Source organism: Giraffa tippelskirchi, chromosome 3, assembly GCF_054371585.1.
Source record: "Giraffa tippelskirchi isolate mGirTip1 chromosome 3, T2T-mGirTip1v1.2.pri, whole genome shotgun sequence".
Lineage (NCBI taxonomy): Eukaryota > Metazoa > Chordata > Mammalia > Artiodactyla > Giraffidae > Giraffa > Giraffa tippelskirchi.
In genome coordinates this window covers 42000631-42024766 of record NC_137277.1, presented here as the reverse complement: position 1 = coordinate 42024766, position 24136 = coordinate 42000631, and the positions used below count along the sequence as shown (strand labels likewise).

Below are 24136 nucleotides of genomic sequence, written 5' to 3'. Positions count from 1 at the left end.
TGTAAGAGATAAATATCCACAGCAAACAGAAACACAGAGCTCAACTGGGTCTACTTCCTCTGTGCATTCAAGTTTTGGGGGAGTTTTTTTGCCTGCTTCTTTTAAAAATTTTCCATAGCTGGGGTTTTGGTAGGAGGATAATACTGTCCAATGAGCTGGATTATAATTCTGAGCTGCCACGTTTTGAACTAGATGAAGCCCCAAACAAGAAGTAGGGCAGCCACTAAAATAGCTGAGATTATCTGGACTGGAGCTAAACTCAACTACTGGCTCAATGGGACCCAGGATTTTTGGTTTTCACCTCTGACCTACACACTCAAGGTTTACAGTCTTCTTTGCTCTTTTCTTACTAATTCTAATTTCCTCCACTCCTCGAGGTAATACGTCATCCAAATGGCCTATTTTGGACAATAAGCAAACACTTTTTGTGTAGCACTGATTGAGGTTTCTCTAACTGTTGTCCTGAGGACAACCAACTTCTATTTTCCCCCCAAAATGATACAAATTAGACTTGCTGTTTAGAAGAGAGGCATAAGGCCTCTCTTCCTAAACTATGGATATCCTATACCTGGAGACCTCTCTCCTGAGACAAACTTTCTTCAATTCTTTCTTAACCTCATCATCACAGATGCACCTAGCTTTAGAGAAGTCTAACATATGGAAATATAAGTGCATCTTCTACTGTTAGTGGGTGTGACATTGTAATAAGAAATATATTTCATCTCTGTCCAGTTCGTGGCACAGAGTTTGTAGTATTATTGGAATTTCTTAAATGATGAGAGCTATGAAGATGTCTTCTGTTATATTAATGACCTGACACTCTAGGAAAGTACCTCGGATGGGTTGCCAGGGGAAACAACCATGTGATCAGAGGGTTGGAATTTCCTTATCTAGGGAGGGAAGAGGGGCTGAAAGTTGAATGGATTACCAATAGCCAATAATTTAATCATGTCAGTGTAGTGAAGCCAGCACAAAAACTCAAAAGGGCAGGGTTCAGAGTGCTGCTAGATTGAGGAACACATGAAGATTGGGGAGCGCATACCCTTAGAGGGTATAGAAGCCCAGTGCCCCTTCCCAAATATCTTGCCTTACACATCTCTTCCATCTGGCTGTAGCGCATACCCTTAGAGGGTATAGAAGCCCAGTGTCCCTTCCCAAATATCTTGCCTTACACATCTCTTCCATCTGGCTGTTTTGAATTATATCCTTTTATAATAAGCCAGCCATCCAGTAAGTAAAATGTTTCTCTGAGATCTGTGAGCTGCTCTAGCAAATTACACAATCCCAAGGAAGGGGTCATTGGAACATTCAATCTATGACAAGTTGGACTGGTGACTGGCATCTGAAGTAGGGGATAGGGAGGGGCAGCCTTATACAATAAAGCCCTTAACCTGTGGAATCTGACACTACCTCCAGGTAGACAGTGTCAAAAATGAGTTGAATTGCCGGATACCCAGTTAGTGTCTGAGAACTGCTTGGAGGTGTGGGGAAAAAAGCCTCACATTGTTACTAGGTAAAGAATATTAGCAGGTTATTTCAAAATCAGAGCATTATACCCATACCTAAGTGAACATTTATTTGACGACTCCCTGTTTCTATATAATTCTGAATTACGTTTTCAGTCTTTTTAATGTGAACACAATCAAGACATAGACTCTGGTATTTAAATATATGATATAGTAACTCTTGTTATCGCAATAGTGACACTGAATTTACTTGAAATTAGTAATATACCGTATTAGTCTTGTGACTTCCCTACAGAGCAGACAAAAACAAATACTATCTTTGGTCAGCTGATACTGCATAGGATTTGAGGAAACATCTGAACATCTTTTAGCTGATTACCAAAACCTTACTCGAGAAATCACATTAAGATGTCATTAATGTCTTTTTGTACCTTATTATTTTTCCAACAAAAATTTATCGAACATCTACTTCATGTATAAGGCATTCTGCTAAGTGCCAGAAAAATGGTCTATGAGCATGAAAGAAAAGTGATTATTACAACATAGTACAATGCTTTCTTTCACTATTACAGAGCTGCTGGAGAAATGGTAATGGAGGTAGTCAGTCTTCTAAGACAAAACAAAAGGCAAAGAAACCAAGAAAAGGAATGGCATATGTGGAGCTTTACCTGCATGCTTGTTGCGTCTGTGGCTGATTCTTGGTGTGGATGAGCCATTTCCCCGTGGTAGAAAAAGAGCAGCACCTTTGACAGTTAGAAAGCTCTCACTGATGCTGCAAGGAAAAAAGTACAAATAAATAAGTAAATAAGTAATTTAAGGAAGAAAAACCAAACAGTAAGATGAAGACTGACTTTGGGATTATTTTCTCTTTCTTCTTCTAAAGTTCCAACCTCATGGGACGAAGTAAAAATAAAATCAAAAGAGACTCTGATAAACAAGGTACTACTATATGGCCCAGGGAACTATATTCAATATCTTGTAGCAAACCATAATGGAAAAGAACATGTATACATAGGTATGAATCACTTTGTCGTACACCAGAAACTATATGACATTGTAGATCAACCATATACTTCAATTTAAAAAAAGAAAAAAAGAGAGACTCTGGTTACTCATACAGTCTTGTCTACTACAGACAATTCTTCTGAAACAAAACTCACACTATTCTACACACATTACATAGTAGCAGTTAAGAGGGAAGGTTCTAGAAACAAGGGTAAAGGGTCTGGAACCAGACTGCCTGGGTTTGAATCTTAGCTCTGCTACTTCTTACCTGAGTTTAGGGGGCCTAAGTTTCTTTATCTATAAAAGAGAGATTAATAAACGAATTGAGCTTCTTGTAAGGAGTCAGTAAGAATAAGAAGCTTCTTAGAGTGGCCCCTTTAATAAATATTAGTTTAACAACTCATAGATCTATGGTTGTCAATAATGGTGTTTCAACAGTGTTCTAATCAGATGTGAAATGTGTTATAATACTTAGCTACTAACGCTACTAACAATAGATATAAGTTTGCAAAAAAAAGATTTATATTTAAAAGCGCCTTGGGTATTAATAGGATCCTTCACGTGAATGATAGGTCAACAGAGATGGAGAATTACTGCTTAGAGGCTATTCAAAGCACAATTACTAGTGGATATCCACAAAAAAAATGAAATTGTATCTGCATTATTTCATATCAACAGACTAAGCCCTTCAACGTTATCTACAGAATTCAAAAAGGATAGAACTTATAAATCATTAATGGTAAAATTTAGAAACACATAATGAAGGATTCCAAGATTGTCTTTGAGTACTCCAGTCAGGGTTAGTGAATGTATTGTAAATTACACTGCTCTGCCTATTCAACATTTCTGGTTGGAAATATAATTGGCATTTCAAATTTATACTGCCAAAACTAATCTCCTGAATTCCCTGCAAATCTGATCCCTGGCCATATCCACCCAAGTTGTTTAGGACAAACATATAACAGTTATTCTTGGCTTCTCTAAGTCTGACAACATATATCTAACCCATTAGCAAGACCTATGAGACTTGAATTTGTCCATGTATCTCCATCACCACTCTGACAACGGTCCAGGGCACCACTGCTTTTCACTCAGACTGCTGTTTGGAAAGTTTTCTTTTAAGGGTTTTATTACAGAAAATTTCAAATCGATTCAGAAGTAGAGGTAATAATATATAAGCCCCTATGTTCTCATACATTCCAGTTTCCATTCATGGCCAGTCTTGTTTGTCCTATACCTCTACCTCTTTGTCCTGACCCTGAAGTGAAACTAACCCCAGACATTATATCAGCAAAAAGCCTCTAAACTGGTCTGTCTGCAACTATTTCTGTACCACCACTATCCACTTACCAAAGAGCAACCAGAGTGCTTTAAAATAAAATATATAGATATATATCATATAATATTACTTCCCTGCTTAAAACCCTCCAACAGCTTCCTTTGTATGTATAAATAAAACCCAAAGTAGTACTTAGCTGGGACTTCAAGGCCCTGTAACAGCTGATAAGGAGTTACTTCCCTGGTCTTATACCAGCTCCCTTTTTCTTTACTGTGATCTGGATGCACTAGCCCTCCTTCTGTTCTGTATTTCAGGCCCTTCTTGGGGACTTTGTGCTCTTTGTTTTCTACCTGGGACACTGTTCCCCTGGCCTGTCACCATCTACGTCACAGCTCCTCATCATCACCTTCCCCCATTCCAGCATACTCTATCCTGTTGTTCTGTTTTGTTTTCCTTCAGGATATTTATCATAAACTACAATTATATGTATTCACTTATATACTTGGTCATCTCCCTATAATAGAATATAAACTCTATGAAGAGCAAGACTTATTTTGCTCAGCACTGTATCTTCAACACTGGAAACAGTGCCAAGCATATATCAGGTACTCGATAGATGTCTGATGAATAAATGAATTCATTCCAGGGTGCTTTGCCCCCTCCCCACCCACACATAGTTTTTTCTGACCCATCACTGCAACAGGAATTGTAATTTAGGACAATAAAACAGAAATTTTGTAATCTCACAGGTTAAAAAAAAGTTATTCTAGAATTCAAAATATGTGGCATATTACTGGACTGTAAAATACAAATGTTTGACAAGAAAATAATTGGCACATGAAATTAAATCATCTTTATAATGTCAGTTCTTGAGTTCATTTTATCTTTTAATCATGTGGTGTGAAGCTGATAAACCTCCGAGGTAACTTGCCAAATAGATTCAAATTTGTCTTCTAAAACCAAAGACTCCACAGACACCACTTTAAAATTCTGCATGCTGGCTGGGAGGGGCTGCCTTTGTTTTGTTTTCATCTTTAAATAAAGCCTTGTGCTCTTGTGGTCTGTTGCACAAGTTCTGTCTCTTGTTACATTCATGGTGTGCACATGTCACCCTGCTGCGGGTCACTCTGTTTCACTCACATTACGGGAACAACCTAAAACAAAATGTCTAAGTGACAGGATGAGTGGGGTACACCACAGACAGGAAATGACATTCACACTTCTGCCAACACAGCAACTGTCTGCTTTACTAAATGAAAATATTTTATAAAAATAAAGGTAACCAGTCTACCTAGCAGCCAGCAAGTTACAGCTGGAGGCATTTTGGTTTCCAGTACACAAAGTGGTCTCTACATCTAACACTAAAGAAGTATATTTGTTGAGAGCTTATTTCAGTCATTCCTTTTGTGAGACAAAGGTACTTTCTCTTTGACAAACACACCAACTTCCTGGTTTTTACAGCTCTGGAATACTGCTCTTAGATACATTTGTTGCATATGCTTTAAAGTATATCTAAGTGCCTTCTTCAAAATGTATGTAGTGCTTTCACAAGGAGGGAGTTGGGGTGGAGGACAAGAGTCCTTGGTTAACTCAGAGCTACCTGGAAAATTCTTGATTATAAAAGAAAAACCAGGAGTCAAAGTCACAATTGGTATAAGGGAAAAGATGCGGTTCTATTTGAGTCTTTTATACAAATCTCAATAAACTTTTCTGATACAACAAAATGCACAGCAGATCCAGCCGGGCTGAGAGCTGCCCTAGTAGGTGCAATGTAGGCCCTCAGAGAGTCACGGCAGATGCACTCTGGATGGTATGATCAACTGTCTTTATTCTGTGGTCTCAAATTTTGACTCCCCAGTGATCACAAAAGTGGCATAAAGGAGACAAAAGTGTCGGTCACAAGGGACCAGGAATGAAAGTGTGGCTAATTACAAGAAACCCTTCTCATCACTGAAAAAAAGTCAAAGTTCTATAAATGCTATCAAAGATGGGATGGCAGCGTGGTGGCACAGAAGTGAAAAAACAAAATTCGAAACCACCAGGGTTTAGGAGGATCAATTTCAACTTGAAAATTAAATGCCTTATTTGCATATGAAGAAACTAATATGTAAATTTAATCACATGTACTTCAGTGTACAGTAAAGGCTGAGTATATTTTGCTAGAGTAACAAGAGACTCATTTATGTAAATATTCGTCTTTCGGAAGCAGCTGGCTGAAGATTCAATCAGCACAGTGTTGGTCTCTAAAATCTAGAAGAGTAGGTGAAAACTTTTATACGTTTTCTGAACTGACCAGTTCTCTAGAGTCTGGCCTAGGAAGAGGACTCCTCCAGTAAATTCTATGGAGCCATCTGTATATGATTACAGACGCCCAAGTTAAACACAAATCCCAGAGGACTTAACTCTTATATTAAGGAAAACACAAGATAAAGAACACTCTCTGAATCTAAAGATGGAGAGTAACTAGCTGCTTGATGAGAGAATGACAAGGATCATCTTTTAACACAGTGACAGTGAAGTTCTGCAGTCTTTATCAGGGATACAACTGAAGAACATCTACTCGTGTCCTGCCCTAAGATCACCTGCTCATCAAATGGAAAATCATCCCTTGTTTGACAGATGAACTGAGCTACTAATAGCTAACTTGAGAAGATGCCAACTGTATGCCAGGCACTGAGCTAAGCACTTCACAATATTTCATTTAACCTTCACAACAAGGTTACTTGGGTACTATTTTTTACCCTCAATTTACACATAAGAGGCTGAGGGGCTCAGAGATGGTAAATTATCTGCCCAAGATCATACAGCTGGCTAGCGATCCTCTGAGCCAGGATTCAAACCAAGGTTTGATTTGAAAGTTCATGCTCTGAATCAGTCTTTGCTATGCTGTTCTAGTTTTATGATATAGTTTACAGAAGATGAAACGCGATGGCTTCCCTACAGAGCTTTTCAACAGAACAGATTTTAAAAGCCGATACAGAAGTGAAAGGAAAGGACAGAAACTCATTCAGATCTCAGCTCTGCTCATTCCTTTTTTGTTCCCTGACCAAGGCCATGAACAGAAAGACTTTGCTGAGGGGAATGAAGAACATCTGGCTGAGAGATGAATCCAGATGGGCTGCACAGTAGAGAAAAGAACTGGGCATGATAGTAGCATTTTTAGTCTCAAAAACAGAGGAATGAATCCTCTGCTTTAAATAATTCGGGGAAGCACTCTGTGCCAATCCCTCCCAATCAAATGCACTTTCCAAAGCATGAAATTTGTGAACTGGCAGTTTCTACTCTGGCAAAGTGTAGAGAAGGTCAACTAAGGGAAGAAAACACTTAACTGTTTTGAGATTAGAATAAATTTTTGAGGAATGTGACCAGGGTGGTCAACCATGACCAGCAGGAAGGTGGTCAAAACAAAGCAAAATAAAGGAAGCAAAATAAAGCAACACACCGGCAAACTGCTACATGTGAGTCTGACAGACATTCTTCTGTTTTACATGTAACACACAAGATGAAATGAATCATCTACTATGGGAAATCAAGTTTCATACAGTGGGTGTAATGCTTTCACTTTAACCTTAAAATGAAGAAAGCGGATTTTCATGTTTATAATGTTGCTAATGCCAAGTTCTTGAGTTTGCTTGGCATTTCTGCCTGAAGCCAAAACTCATAGGTAAATTATTGTGTAATGCTGAAAGTACAAAATATAACTGCACAAGGTAAGCTATTGGCTTTTATGTGAAATTCAAATACACATAATTTTCCTGTTTTATATTTTTATCTTGAAGAATACTCATTTATGAGAAAACTATCAAATACATTTCATTCCCGTAACAACACTCTCCCTTTCCTGATTAACTTTTCTCTGCTTATTTACGTGTTTGATTTTCAGATTCAAGGTACTAGGGCAGCCACGTCAATCCCATTAGGTGGAAAAGAATTCATGTCCCCAGTCAATGTGACCACATCACAGAGAAGGTAATTTCATAATAAAAGTTTCAAATATCAGACCAGAGGCCAAATGACTACAGAGCTATGAATACTAGCACCTACTGAAAAAGTCTGGCTAAGTTCAAAAAACAGGAAGGGAAAGTCATTGTTGCTTGATGGATGAAACATGGCTACAAAAGTCAATAGCAAATTTCCAGGTAATGAGAAAAGTTTGATTCTGTAATCCTAAAGAAACTGAAATTACAACGAGAGAAAATCCAAACCCAAACATTGTATGTGCTATTCTCTGTAATTAAACAATCCCCAACCCAATCCCCAACATACAGGTGGTAAGTTCCAGTGACAATGTTGGAACGGCAATGGATACCTGGAACTTTCTCCCCACCCGGCACATATAAACTCCCAGACACATGCCTGTGAATGCAGCAGCAGGATTTTTTTCTCCATCAGCAGACAAGCAGAGGCTGGGGTACATTAGTAAACCAATCACTGGCAAAGGGGAGAAAAGCTTACAGCTCCAGTTCTTATTCACTAACTACAACCACCAGACTATTTTAGTCCTAGCTAGTCTTCCACTTAAGACTCTATCGCACAATGCCCAGCACAAGTACCTTCAGATGCAGCTATTTATCCCTCTTTCCTACTTTTCTACAATCTAAGAAGAAAGAAAAAAGGTCTGTTTGTTCAAGGCTGAGGAACAAATTCCATCAGGACTAATCTTCCTGGTCCTTTTCCTACAGATCATAAAATAGAGGGAAATCCCCCCAGATATTCCTTTTATCATTTTGAATGTTCATTTACTGATAAGATCTTGTAACTATTTCATTCTTGCCTCAAACATGTGCATCCCAGAAACATCCAAACAGAAACACAGTCTAGGATCAACAATTTTACCACTGGCCATACAATTTAACTTTCCCATTTCTAGAGATGGGGGTACATCTGAGTTGCCATTTGTGGTTTCTGGCTGACCAGCAATAATAGAGAGCTCTTCTGCCTAATGTCACCCTAGTCACCTTTTGGGGACTCTCCCTCAATGTACCTAGTCATGGTGACCTTCCAACTCTGGAGCTGCAAGGGGCCTTGCAGGACGCTGGCATGTGGACTAGGCCCGGCCAGCTGGAAACTGCCTCCTGAATTTCAGGCAAGGGACCCAAGTGAGTAAGGAGAGTGGGGGATGGTCACATTCACCACGGGGAGAGTGGCAAGGTATAGACTAGTCTACGCCTACTCTAGCTTTTCCTTGAATGTCCTTGGCTCCTGCCCATTTGCTAAGTTTGGTCTTCCAGCCTCCCATCCATTAGGTAAGCTCTGACACCCTTCGAAGAAAAATTTTGCTGAAGATAGTTAATATTCACTTCTGAGCTTGCACAGAGAATCTGATACATCAACTGAAGTTCAGAGAATCCAACGGCTTGCCCAAAGTCACATAGCTAGGTAGCAGTGGAGCACAAACGAAGGTCCAAGTCATCTGAAACCCAGGGCAGCACCGTAACCCTTTATCCTAAGTTAGAAGTTACTGAAATAGGACACATTTGATGACTTAATCATCTGAAGCAACCAGCAGCTAAAAACACATCTGGTCAGTTTATCTAAAGAGAACAAAGGCAGGATTTCACTGCAAAGCCTGGTGTGATATATTGGCTTGATTTTTCATAGTATCTTGAAGACTAAAGTTTAGGTCTGAATACAGAAATATTTAGACTTACTCCCATGAGGCAAATACTTTCATGTAGTTTCTTAAAGTTGCTTCTTTTTACTTTTTCCTTTAGTAGGCTTGTTGGATATCAAACACTGCTTTAAAAAAAAAAATAAAGGAAGACCATGAAGCCCAAGCAAGTCGACACGTGAAAAGCAGTGGCTGCCTGCCTAGCCCTGGGTTCCTCTGCACTCTTCTCTCAGACCAAAGGTGTGTCTTTCTAGATGCTGTCTGCTCACATACAAACTTGACCTCCTGGATTCTGGGGATCTGAAGTGTTAGCTGTCGGTTTGGATTTTTGAAGTATTACCAAATAATGACAGCTCAGAGCTGGAGGGCCCTCAAAGAGGGTCCAGGTCATGGCTCCAACTGGTAGTAGGTGGGCCTAATTTAGCACATTTTGTGAGACCAGCACACACATAAAATCATTTTAATTTCTGGATACGTGGAGAAGAGCAGCCATTCTCTCCAGCTCCTCCAGGCAGCCACCACTCCTGGACTCACTGAGCATTCTGGCCCCCAAACACTTCTGAGTGTGAGCTAAGATTCAGAGACCAGGACTGGTGACACCACTGCCGCCTTCCAATCTCTGTCCCTTTGCAGTCACTCTAGCAAGTCTCAGCCTCATCTCCAACAGCCATCTGCCAAAGGTCCACCCACCTCTGCTCAGAAAAATGAAAACAAACATCCTCTCCCCATCCCCTACAAAAAACCCCTAGGTGCCTATGAAAGGAGTTGGTTTCAGGCACTTCGGATGACTGACAGTGTTTTGTTTCCAAGAAGGTCCTCCTCCGAGGAGGGGAGAAACCACCTCAGCTCAAAGGATCCCATTTCCGTTACAAGCTGAATTAATAAAGCTTATCGGTGTTGTCAGAGAAGGCAATGGCACCCCACTCCAGTACTCTTGCCTGGAAAATCCCATGGACAGAGGAGCCTGGTAGGCTACAGTCCATGGGGTCGCTAAGAGTCGGACACGACTGAGCGACTTCACTTCCACTTTTCCCTATCATGCACTGGAGAAGGAAACGGCAACCCACTCCAGTATTCTTGTCTGGAGAATCCCAGGGACGGCGGAGCCTGGTGGGCTGCCATCTATGGGGTCGCACAGAGTCGGACACGACTGAAGCGACTTAGCAGCAGTAGCAGCAGCATCAGTGTTGTGGCCCAAAACTCTAGACTTACATACTTCTCTTTTAAAAAGGTAAAGCTTAAAAGCTGTCTGAACCAAAAACAAAACGACCTTAACGGTTCTTTCTCAGTGTGTAACATGCTGGATGTCCTTACTGGTCACCCAAGAGACATGACCCACATTACCTAGCACCAAATTTTAAAATAGTTGGTGGGATTAAACAAAACAAAAGGAGATTAACTCAGAAAAACTGTTCAGCACTTGAAATATCATTTCATTTGCATGATTCAACAAATGCTTTTCCAGGTATTTAAAACACACCTGCAGAAGGAATGCAAGTTGGGCTTTTAAGCACTTGGCCAAAACGTCAACCCCTGCTTTCTGACTGTTTCTCTCTCGTTTTCACACAACGCCTCTTGTGAAGCTTGGGGTACCGCCTACTCTCTGTTGCTGTCACCTTCTGACACCCTTGTCACTCTCTCTAATTCACTCCTTACCTTGCTCAATCTTCTCTCTTTTCACCCTGCTTCTTACAACAATCTTAAGAGATTCCACTGTTCATACAGATGAACATCCAACAACTTTGTCCCCAAATCTCTCTCTTCCTCTTGATCTTCAAAGACTGTCACCTGGGCTCCATTTAAACTTCTAATTCCCAGAATCCCTTTCAAAGGCACTGGATATTTTACAGACTTGATTTCAGAAATCAAACTCCCACTTACTGATTGCAACCCCCTCTCTTGTGACCTTCATGTGTTCACTCACTTTTCAACCTAGTGGAGACTCCAGTCCCTCGATTCCTCAATTTCTTTTCAAATCATCCACCTCTTTTTGGCTTTTCTTCCTTCCCTAACCAACCTAGTCCCGTGTCTTATTTCCTAACAGGTTTCCCTACCATCTGTTCTCTTTGTTCCTGAGTTCCTTTCATAATACTACAGCCTAAAATTATAGTATTCTTTGATGAGACTTATTTATGATTATCTGTATAAGCAGCAAGCTCCTTGAGCAGGAACAACTGCCTTGTTTAATATCTTCTCTCTAGTGTCTAACACAGTACCTGACACTAAGCAGATGTGCAATAAATATATAGTGAATAAATGAAAGGCAGCCCAAAAAAATGCTTAAGGAGATTATGAAATCGTGTCTCTGGATGCTAGGGCACATCCATGGCCTCAGTGACAGAGGTGTCAGAGATGACAGCAGCAACAGTGAGTTGACTCAGCTGGGCAGTTAACACCTACCGACCTGCACCCCCCAATTTCTTCCCCTGCCTGCTCTAAGCCCTCCCTGCTCTCCTCAAGTCCCATCACAACTCCTGCTTCCTTCAACTCTCCAGTTAACCTAGTCTTCTACACCATCAAGAAAATGGAGGCTAGCTGGTGTGATTTCTCCCAATTAATTTCCCACCTCTGCAGACTTATCTCCTTTCTCTGACCTGAGAGGATGATGCATCCAGCTGTCAAAAGTCAACCTTTTCACCAGCATCCTTGACCCCATTCCTTTGTCTCCTAGTTGTATCAATTGGTCACCCCTCTCTTGAGTGACTTCTCCTCAGCCCAGAAACATGCTCAGGTCTGTTCTTTCACATCCTTAAAACAAAACCCTTACTTGATCTTGTGTTCCTTTCTAAGTTCTCTTCCTTTATTACTGAAATTCTTTAAAAAGGAGTCTATACTTTCTGCCTCCATTTTCTTCCATTGCCAGTCATTTTTCCTACCGCTATCCTGTTTCTCTCCCACCTCTGAAAGCCCTCCCCATCCACGTTTGCCAGTGATTTCCTGAGTGATAGATCCGAAGGACAAAAATCCTTTAGTCTTAGCTTAACATCAGCTTCTGCTTTTCATTTAGCACCTGGAGCCCTGACAGGCACTAGCAAATCACACTCTCCTTTTTGAAAGAGACTCGTTCCTCCTGGCATCTGAGACACTGAATCCCAGTTTGAGATCCTCTGCCAGATATCCTCCCTACCTGACTCACCTCTCTCACAACAGATAGATCGTCTGACCATCACAGTGCTTTGAAACTCACTGACAACTAATTATACTGAAAAATCTGAATTTCCACCTTCTCTCGAAAGATCAGAAAATCTGAACACTTATGTCCACATTCATACCTACGAACAACTGGCCACGGCTGAGCGGTGGCTGCCCCTTTGGACTTCACATGATGGTGAGTGCTATGGAGAAAAACTGAGCAGAGTAACAGAGAGGGCTGCTGTGCATATCTGTGTTATAAGGTATGCTCAGGGAATGTCTCTCTGATAAGGTGACATTTGAGCAGAGATCTGTAGGAAGTAAGGGAGGGAGTCCTGTGGCTGTTTGGGAAAAGAATATTAAAGGCAGACGGAGCAGCAAATGCAAAGGCTGTGACATGTACTTGGCTGGTGTGGACCATAGCAGGGAAGTTAACAGCACTGAAGTGTGGTGAGTCAACGATGTGTGGAGGAAGATGAGTGACACAGGTCTCAGTGTCTCAACTGCATCTGGGATTCGGCTTCCAAGGCACTTCAACGGAGATCTTCTTTGGCTAGTCAAATCCAGTGGACGCTGTTCAGTCCTCATCTTTCCTGATCATTTGACTTTGTTGATAACCTTCTACCTCCTAATAGTCTCACTTTCTTAGTACTGCTATTATGCTTTTCATTTGTGGGCTCCTAGTCTTTTCCAATCTCTTACACGTCATCTTTGATCATTTCCTTGTCATTTCTCTTTCTGCTCTGTATATACTCTTCTGATGCCTTCTCCAGCCCACCCTGTCCTATAAAGGATGACTCCTGACTAGTTATCTTACTGATAGATAATAAATTACCCTAAAACTTGGGAACCTAATGCAACAAAAACCACTTATTACCTCATACAGTTTCTGTGGGTTAAGAGTCCAGGAGCAGGGCTTCCCTAATTTAGGTCCAGTGGTTAAGAATCTGCCTTGCAATGCAAGAGAGACTGGTTCGATCCTGGTCCGGGAAGATCCCACGGGGCTTGAAGCAACTAAATCTGTGCGCCACAACTACTGAGCCAGTGCTCTAGAGCTCACGAGCCGGAACTACTGAGCCCACAGGTTGCAACTACTGAATCCCACATTCATAGAGCCTGTACTCCACATCAAGAGAAGCCACCGCAATGAGAAGCTGGTGCACCGCAACAAAAAGAAGCCCCCACTGGCTGCAACTAGAGAAAGCCCGAGTGTAGCAACAAAGACCTAGCACAGCCAAAAAATAAAATACACAAATCTTAAGGAATAAAAAAAGAGTCAAGGAGCACACCAGCTAGGTGGTTCTGGTTCAGGGTTTCTTATGAGAAGGCAGTCAACTGAAGCCTAGTCTAGAGGTGGGAAGATCTGCTTCCAAGACTGCTCCCTTATATGGATACTGACAGGAAGCCTCAGTTCTCTGCCATGCAATGGTCTGCTTGAGTGACCTTACGACATGGCAGCTGTCTTTCCCCTGTAAGTGATCCCAAGGGGAACAAGGCAGAAGTGCAGTGATTCATGACTTAACCTTGGAAGTGACACACCATAATTTCTGCAATATCCTATTAGTTACAAAGATCACTCCTATTTAATGTTGGAGGGAACTATACAGGATGCAAATACTGGGAGGCAAGAATCGCTGGGAATCATCGTGGAGGTACCTCACCTCCCAAATTGGTTCTCTAGCTCAGATTTATCACCAAAGCCCCAGACCTGTACAACTGGCTGTCTAAAAAAATGTCAGTCACTCAGTCAGGTCTGACTCTTTGCGACCCCATGGACTGTAGCTGGTCAGGCCCCTCTGTCCGTGGAATTCTCCAGGCAAGAATACTGGAGTGGGTAGCCATTCCCTTCTCCAGGGGATCTTCCCAACCCAGGGATCAAACCCAGGTCTCCTGAATTGCAGGCAGATTCTTTATCATCTACTGAATACCTATTATTTGTTGATGATAATGGGAACAACTTGGCCATTATTTCACAAACTTTTTTTGGTGAAAACCTGGAATTAGGTATGATGGCATGTCCATCAAAATGTTCTGTTCGGGAGTTATGTGATGGAAGTAGAAGCTGGTGGAAGTAGTTTGGTACTGGCTCTGAGTGTACTATGAAGTAAACTTAAAGATGCTGTAATGAGCATTTACTGAGTTCCCATCCTGTGCTGGGCATCGTGCCTGGCACTTTACAATCACTATCTCGCAATATCTCCATGAATAGAAGTTATTCTTCCCATTTCACAGAAGAAAGGTTTGGAGGATAACTTCCCTAAGCTTACCAATTACACAATCAGCATGACAAAGCAGGGGTCAAATTTTGGCCTGTTTCCAAGTTATGTTGTTTTGTTTTGTGTTTTGAAACTATTCCATGGCTTCTTTAGCAGTCTTTCTTTGCCTGTTTTGTACAATTCAGTTCCACTGCAGCCAACCTACCAGGGTACCAGCAGGGTTCCGAGAAGTAACTTAAATTATCAGAAAACCAAGGTTTTATGTTTTGGTTTTAAATTAAGTAAGTTCAGTGCTACTTTACTGCAACCTTACAAGTAATTCTCAAAATTCACTGACCAAAAAATTTAACCCAGTCTGTAAAAGAAGTCTATCATCTTGCTTGTCTAACCAGTTCTTCTATAGTTCTCTAACTTAGGCAAAGAAAATGAAATAATCTGCCAACAGATACTCTTTCTGGGGAGGGGAACTGTGCCACATGGCATGCAGGATCTTAGTTCCTCGATCAGGGATTGAACCTGCGCCCCTTGCAGTGGAAGCGTACAGTCTTGACCACTGGACTGCCAGGGAAGACCCAGAAGGCACTCTTAAAAGTCCCTCAAAGATACTGATTCTCAAACTATCAAATAAAGAGAAATAGAGAAAGGCATGTCACAAGTACGCTGACTCTCTTTTAAATCTTCTCCCTGGTTTGCTTTACTATCCACTGTACTGTCCGATTTTTTTCAAGTCCTTGGGCAAATCCTTTTATTATATTTGTATCTGTTTTAATGCACATTACAGAGCCTCCTGGCATGCACAGTGAAATCCAGGAGGAATGCTATTGGTTCTGAGACTTACAAAAGCAGTTACCTTTTACAAAATAGTAATACTAGTGATGATGATGAAGGAGTGAGAGGTGGGAGAGAATGAGAAGGAAGAGAAAAACACAGCAAAAGGCAAAGTTCAAAGGACAATTTAAGGAGCTGTTAAAGAAAAGGGAAAAGAGAAAGCAAACAGCAGGCAGTCGATTTAATCAACTCATATTTTATAACAGATCTGATGTTCCTTGTTTCCTACATTCTTCCCTCTTACAGAATCATCACAGAATTGTACCAACAATACAGATGAAAAATGTACTCTATTTTTCCTTGCAAATTTAATTTATTAAGCTTTCTTGATACCTGATCTAATTTTAATAATTTTTTAAATACACTAGATGTACCTTTTTAGATGAACTTAGGAAGAAAGCAATGACCTACAGCACCTTCTTCCTTATTTTCCAGATAGCATTCATGAGAAATCAGAGGGCTAGGGACCAAGAGATCACACAGTGGTATTTTGCAATACTCCAGTATGCAATATGAAGCAATGAGAATTCCAAATATTTGGACTTGGAAAAAGAGGAAAATATTTAAATCAAAATGATCCAAGAGTAAATTTAAATTTCATATGTGTTTAAATGTGCTGGAGGGAAAAATGATAAATCATCACATACCTGCTCCAATATAGGAACAATCCTACACCTGCTGCCTAGATGTTTTTAGGTACTGGCTGAGTTAGGTCCTAGAACTACCCCATGATGCAACTCAGGTCACAGGAAAACATAAGGAACAAAAGGAAATGATTTCTAACTGCCAGGGGCAATTCTCTTTTGCACAGTGATTGGAAGGAAAGCCGAAATCCTTTTATCTTCTCACATGGCAACAGATAGCTAGCAAGGCTGTAAGTAAGTCTTGTGGGCTTTTTCAGTCCTTAGGGGCCCCTACCCTTTAAATATCTAAACACAGGGGACCACAGCATGTCTAACAGAAAGGTGGCTGAAGGTACTGTTTGTTTTTTTTTAAAGTTTTCTTTCTAAAAAAATTTAATTAATTAACTAATTGTGGGATCTAGTTCCCTGACCAGGGATTGAACCTGGGCCCCCTGCGTTGGGAGCACAGAGTCTTAGCCACTGGACCACTAGGGAAGTCTCTGAAGGTATTCTTAAAGGTGCAGATATTTTCTTTTTTTCCTTTTATCGGGGCTGTATGAATTGAGCCTGGTGGGTTACAGTCCAAAGGGTCACAAAGAGTCAGACACGACTGAGCACACATGAATTTATATGTTTATTTATATTTACGATAAATACTGATATATGGACTAACTTGTTCTTTTATTTACTTAGTTTTTGCTTTTCTTGTATATTTCTTCTCATCTACTATGGTAAAGAATATATTTTCTATTTTTACATGCTTATCTTAACATTTTAATAAATATATTTAATGCAGCAAATCAGTATTTCTAGCTTGTAGATATGTTTTTTCCTACTCCAGGCTGCCATGGAGTGGGCACAGCAATGTGCCTTGAAAATCAATATACTTTAAAACAGCAGTTTTTAGATGTTAAGAAAATTTAAAAGCCTACACATATATATCTCACTTTTAAAGATAAAAGTTGGATCTTAGCCACATTCTAAAAACTACTAGGATCTAGGAAAGGAAAATAAGAGAACGAGGACTCACTGACAAAATGCTGATAAGCTGCAATGCCCTTTTGGTAACTCGAGACCAAAAACCAAAAGATGATGCTGGGATCGGGGGGAAGAAAACAGGGAAGTGGCTGAATGACCAAGTATCTGAACTTCGGCTTAAGAAAAAGGATGTAACCAGGCAAAAAGCTATGCATGTAAAGAATGAGAAAGTAACATGGCAGGAGTGAAAATGGCTATTCGTAAGAATGGTGCTTTTGAGGCTGTTTTTCTTTCTCTTTTTGCAAATATCTTTTTAATGATTCTTTTTTTTTGTTTTAATGATTCTTATCCTGTGTTTTTAATTTTAGAAAAGGACCCCAAAAGGGAGGGGAGAGGGCAGTACAGGAAAACATACCGTGGGAACACAGTCAAGCACACAGATGTTTTGCGTAAGCTGTGTTTTCAGAGACATCTACCACTGTACGAGACTTGAAAAAGTCAAGCTGCCGTCAACAAGTTCTCAGAAGTGATGGGTGGGGCTTGAGAGAAAGTGAGCTGTGATGAAACCAACAATTAGTACCCTCAGGGCTGAGAAAGCCTCAGTTTCTTACATAAGTTCCTCATTTATGAGCCACCTCTCTGCCCCAAAGGCTTTGCCATCAGCAATGTTTGCTAGGCAAACAAGGTGACCCAAGCTGCCCTTCTGTCCATTTCAAGTGATCGAGGTTCTTGGTCACTAGCACCGCTATTTCTTTGCAGAGAGAGCGTCTCTCTCTATGATAGAAGAGAGAGGGCACAACCTACTATATAAAAATCTGAGTGGGAAGCAAGCTGCCCTACTCCTCCCTGCTTGTTTCAATTCCAAATAAAAATGCCTATCGTGTACAGAAAAATTAATGTAAAGGCAAAGATAATGCAATCGTTCATTTGTTCCACCGCCTTGCTTTGGTGTATTGTTAAAACTTTGTTTCTGTTTGAATGAGATGCATATTCCTAGGTCTACAGTCTCGGCTTTTTTCGTGTGTAAGGCAGTGAAAGTTCATGCACACTGCTTTATATAGTGCCCAGTCTAATACTATGTACAGAGTATTTAACAAATGTGATCTGAAAATGACAATGGAAATGATGCTAAAGACTCAAGTACACTTTGAAGGCTAATGAAGTATGAAAGTCACTCACTATAAAACCTCTGAGTAGGACTGACACATATGCACTAGTGTGTGCATACTCAGTTGTGTCCGACTCTTTGCAACCTTATGGACTGTAGCCCGCCAGGCTCCTCTGTCCATGGGATTCCCCAGGAAAGAATGTACTGGAGTAGGTTGCCATTTTCTCCTCCAGGGGATCTTTCTGACCTGGGGACTGACCCATGTCTCCTGTGTCTCTTGCATTTGCAGGTGGATTCTTTACCACTGAGTCACCTGGGAAGCCCAACATATATGCACTACCATGTATAAAATAAGACAGCTAGCAGGAAGCTGCTGTGTAACACAGGAAGCTCAGCTCGGTGCTCTGTGGTGACCTAGAGAGGTGGGATGGGGTGGGAGGGAGGGAGGCTCAATAGGAAGGGTATATATGTATACTTGTAGCCGATTCATACTGTTGTATGGTAGAAACTAACGCAACACTTTAAAGCAATTATCCTCCAATTAAAAAATTAAAAAACAAAAACAAAACCTCTTCTCTGGTGTCTGTGTGTACACAGGGTGTGTGAGTGTTCTTCTTTGCAGCCTTCCATCACTCCCGACACAAAGAGGGGAACTTCTATTCACACAACTTTCAACTTGCAGAGTTCTTACAAAGTTCTAGCTGGTGCTCTGTCTTGAACTTCCCTTTTCTGAGAAGTTGAGCGTGCTGGATGGGTTACTGTCCTGCATCTGCCTTCTGAGCGAGTTCACTACAAAAGATTTTAGAAACTTCTTATTCAGGCACAGTAGCCTCTTCTAAGTCCTATGTGAGCTCCCTTTACTGCTGACATGACAATGGGGCTAATAATCTGTAGGTTTATATAAACTTGTTTGGCTAAAGCTACCCAAATTGCTCATATAATCTTACTATATGGTGGAAGAATAAGAGGCAGGGTTGCAGTAAATATGGACAGAGGTAAGTAGGTCATAGGTTGAAAAGGTCTTATATGAGTTGCCAAAGAATTTGGACTTTAATCCTGAGGATGACAGAGATCCAAAGTTTGCATTACCAAAAAGATTCTTCTAACTACAGCATGGAGAATGGACTGCAAGGGATTGAGACTTAGAAAGAGGCAAACAGATGTTACTTTAGTGTTCCAGGCAAGAAGCAGACAAGGTAGTTGATCAGTGAGCTAACGGGAATGAAGAGAAGATCGATATCTTGGGGATGTTTGTCTAGTTTATTTTTTGGTACAGATGGAAATTTTACTTAAAACTTAGATTGCAAGAAAAGTCTAAAAAAGAAAGATTTGATATGTGCCAATTCCTTGCAGTCCAAGAATATCTTTTTCTTTTGCACCTCCCGATTCTTCAGACAGACCCTTTCCTTTAACAAATCTCACTGCTTTATAGACTCTCACCCAGGAGGGTCAAAAAAAAAGTCTTATTTACATGGATATTAACTTTTATATCACCTACTACTGTCCAAACTTTTCTCAAAACAGGTTTTTCTTTTTCTTCACTATCTCGACTTTCTCTTGTTTTACCTTGTTAATCCTCAGATTTGGAGATCAAATTTGCCTTAACATATCTGCCAGCGGACAGCCCATCATCCTGCGCAAGTCAGGGAAACTTATAGGCAATTCTTCCTCACGTCACTTTGTTATCACGCATGTCTATATCATTTCCTGCCAGGCACCAAACTTCCAGCATCAAGGAAGAACAGCTGAGGAGAATGCTTTTACACAAAAGACTTCCCTCCTTCCTAATCCCCTACTCAACGGATATGACAATATACTGATGATATAGTCAGGGGTCAAGTTAAACGGAAGATAATGCAACTGAGTTCTAAAACCACCATTTTCAACCGATCATAAAGAAAGCAAGGTTAACTGTCTGCACATAATATAACAAGCAAAAAATGAATCAGAAACCAGAAGCCGACTTCAATCAAGAGAAGGCAAGTGAATTTTACAAATTCATCTGTATTACATTAGAACAGGAAATCAGTGAAAAACTGCTAGGCTGGTAATACTAAATCTCTTTGGCTCTCAGTTAAATTAAGTTAGCTATTATTAAAGACAATCTATAAGATGACAGCTCTCACAGATAATTAATCTCCTCATCTCTAAAACCAATAGTTGTGTAAAGCACAGCTCTGAAGAACTTAAAAAGAATTTGTATTCAAGATGAACCACAGACTATCCAGAGGAAGGGATCAGAGTAAACCTGGGGAATATACTTACGTCACAGCAAAGCTGCCATGTTGTAACAGCCAACTAACTTTGTTTCTTATTTCTCTATAAGTGGGATCATAACACTAAACAAGGTGTCAGAAGAAACGATGATAAAAAAAATTGTGATGAGGTGGCTGTATCAAATCTTTCTACAAATAGATTTCCAGTTCTCAGGTCATATTTGCATTGACTTGGAGGAGGCAGCAGGGGGGCACACTTGGCCAGGACTCAGCTGACCAGGATTTTCTAATCTCACTTTACACCTGGTTCGGTGTCACTGAGTCAGTTTTAGCACTTTAGGCAGATTCTCTATTTATAAAAGAGAAGGTTAGTATCTCACCTGCTGTATGGAAACATGTAAAGGTAAAGAGGAAGAAAAAGCAAGGAACTCACAGGTGACCTAGAGTTCTTGCTCTGTCACCACTGAATTGTATATGACATGAAACAATCATATTTCATTTTTCTCAAACAACATTATAAACTCTTAAAAGTTTGTAATTTTAGGAGATTACCACTAGCAACCGTAAAAGCATTCCATTAATTCAAGAGGAGATCATTTTATTTTTATCGTATTAATCAGTCAAAAATACCAACTAGGTTTTTCATAGCAGAAGTAACTCTCAAAGAATTCCCCTAAAAGGTTAGGTCACAATAGGTTAGGTCACAACAGCACATTAAATGATGTTAAATCCTATAGGCTTCTCCTCCTTAGTAACCAAATGGTTAATCTGTTCATTGGATTTCTGCTTCCACTGGAAAATTTTTCTGCAAATGGATTCCCATCCCTCCCCTACTCAAGTGTTGATCAATTAAAAATGAAAAGGATGAAAAGATGCACAAACTTTTGTCACTAGTTGACAGAAAGTTTGTGCAAGGTTTCTAGAAAGTTAAGTGTCAGAATTATATAAAGACAAGTTATTATCCTAAAGTACATGAAGTTTAGGCTTTATCTTTGAAATTCTGAAGAAATGTTAAGTTTTGGTCAATGAAATAGAAAAGGGAACCACCCCTTAGGCATGTTTTCATATGGAATGAACTCCTGGTTTCTTTCTGAAGTGATTCACTTTAGCTTTTAAAACAAATTTTTTGGTTTAGTGCATAAAACTTTTTACCTAAGGAAGCTGAGCAGCTGGAAAAAGCATCTTTACCTATAGGCAGAACTGGAATAGTTCTGTTTCTTTAAATATAACTGTAACACTAGTAATGAAGACCAGCTAAGGTCATTCTACTGTCTCTTTCCATATCAGCCAAGTCCACACCTCGCTATATTTAGACAAGGTATGCATGCCCCACTAAAGATAGGAGACTCAGTCCTAGGCTTAGGGTCACAACAGTGGGGTTATTTCCTCAGCTGAGGGAGAAAGACACGAACAAAAACAACCCTGTATTGATGCACGCGTTGCTTGGAAACCAACAGAACGACCAATGCTCAATTTTATTTCACTGTGAACAGAAGTATAACCTCTAGTATGCATAGAACAATCTCTACCATATGTAACTTCAGCATAGTCATGACTAAAGCAAAGGTAACTCACTAGCCAGGACTGGTCACCATGCCTCAGCCAAAGAGCTGTCTAGGTCAACTGGGTAAAATATTCAGCCGTTTGGTCTCCTGGGAACTGGAACAAATAGGTTTCAACTTGGGAATTCCCTGGTGTCAAAAACACCAGGGTCTGCCCGGTATAGTCCTCCAGTAGGGTCTAGCTGACAGCCTCTTAGACCATGATCCAGCAAAGAAAGAACCAAATGGGGACAAAACTGACTTGTGTATTTAAAAAGAAAAAGCTTATGAAACAGGGATTTTATAATAAAGATTGTGTTGAACTGTGTCAGGGACATGGTAATGCAGGTAACAGAGGAATCTGCTTGGGTGGACATATTCTATAAGGGGACCCTAAACCTGGAATCAAAACAAAAAGCCTTAGGAAAATATCTTAAAGAAAAACACAATTGCCCTTGAGAGAAAGCTAAAAAGACCCTAATACCAATCAGATGTTTTTGGTACCTCCCCAACTGTCAGGGAAAAAAATTAAATACATTTAAAGAATTCAGTAAACATGCTTCTGAAACATAAGTATAACAAATAGAAATCTATTTATTTTCATTCAAAGGAAACTGCACATTGCAATTATGAACATTTCCACTGCAGGAAAGATAAGCAGATGTTGGATGTTTTCCCAAAGTTTTTTAGTGTCACTGAAGAGGCCTATACTTTTTTCAGATTCATGGTCAATGCTAAAAAGGCAACATTTAGAATTTTTTCTCTTCATACATATTTGAACATTTCTACAGTGACATATTTAAAGAACAGTCAGCAAAGAGAAAACAAACATACAGCTTATATACCATATTTGTATATTCATTTTCCAGTATATACTTCTAAACTAAAAGCAACATAAGATACATATTTAATATTTCAAATAGGGTGAATTATGAAAAAATTCCACTCCTGTTTCCTCTGCATTAAAAATCCTATTCAATGAAAAATAACTGCATTTAAATATTCTCAACTGACACTGAAATAATCCTTTTGGAGGAAAAAATACTAAGATTTAAATAAATAAGTTTCATTTGTAAAGGATGTTTAATTTCTAAGAGAGAGAAACTGATCTGAGTTTTCTCATGGTTTTACATGCAAAATGCAGATTTTTTTTTGCCATAGCAAAGATGCACTGGATTAGGGCCTAAATAAATAAATAGTGTGAGATGGCAAAAAAAGCAAAAATGCCACATAACATTTGATTGCTCACACTTACAAGAATTCATAACTATACATTGTAGGCTGCAGAAACTGGCCTTAATAGCAAAGAATGGTTTAATGAGTTGGCAAATTCTTGACCCTCAGAACACAACACAAACAGCACACTCATTCCACTAAATATCTAAGCCCAGGGCAGCGGTCCTCAAATCTCTCAACGAGCTCTTTATAATTTAACAAGTATCTGGATTAAATGTATTTAGAAATTCTCCTAATTCTTCTGACAACTTTTCCTTCAAAGCAACAACTTTAAGTCATTTCTGCCTTCCTGGATAGAGTGCAAAGCACCAGAAATACTGTGCCCCAATACTGCTTCTCTTTTCACTCACCAAATAGGTTATGACTATTTGCTGAAGAATACAAACATTCAGGCTTTACAGCAATATTCCAAGTTTTCTCTAAGCAAATACCATTCTTAGAATATCTACTCCAAGATTATCAGAGAGAGAGAATTCAAAAGGCTGCATAATCCTCAATAGAGAGAAAATGGTAGGTCAAAATCTTTCATTGTGGGAAAATCATGACTGTGTGTTTAAAAATGGATAAATGAATCTCACTGGTAAGGTTAAATAGCTTAAAATCACCTTACTTAATTTCTAAGTCAAATGCCTACAACAGTCTATTTCAGGTTCTTAATTTGGGGTGAGGGCAAGGTCATTCATTACATTCCTTTGAGGATTTAGTGAAAATTATGGCTTTTTCCTGCAGAGAAATAAATGTACTAATCATTGATCTACAGACCCATTTTTTCAAATGATTTCATTGTATTCATGAACTTAGTCTAAAACTCTGGATTAAAGGAAACTTTATTAATAGTTGCCCTGAAGAGATGGGCAATTGGGAATCAACAGTATCCGCCTCCCACCCTGTCATCTT

The 24136-nt window shown here is 39.9% G+C and overlaps 1 protein-coding gene, 1 long non-coding RNA gene and 1 other non-coding gene across 17 annotated transcripts in view; 1 reads left to right on the top strand and 2 right to left on the bottom strand.

Annotated features, from left to right (window-relative positions):
- The window catches only part of SSH2 (slingshot protein phosphatase 2), a 236835-nt gene that overhangs the window by 58469 nt on the left and 154230 nt on the right, over positions 1-24136 (bottom strand). For all 15 annotated transcript variants that reach the window (XM_081580226.1, XM_081580228.1, XM_081580217.1 and 12 more), the window contains one exon: positions 2135-2238. Coding sequence is in view for 11 of the 15 variants with exons in the window: in XM_081580217.1 (XP_081436343.1) it covers positions 2135-2238 (104 nt within the window). In the remaining 4 variants the exon portion in view is untranslated. The remainder of the gene's footprint in view (positions 1-2134; positions 2239-24136) is intronic.
- Positions 16583-16655, bottom strand: TRNAG-CCC (transfer RNA glycine (anticodon CCC)). Its single transcript has one exon. It is a non-coding gene; the product is annotated as a tRNA-Gly (tRNA).
- LOC145542108 (uncharacterized) lies at positions 18927-20629 on the top strand. The gene is made up of 2 exons (XR_014079594.1): positions 18927-19241; positions 19828-20629. It is a non-coding gene; the product is annotated as an uncharacterized LOC145542108 (long non-coding RNA).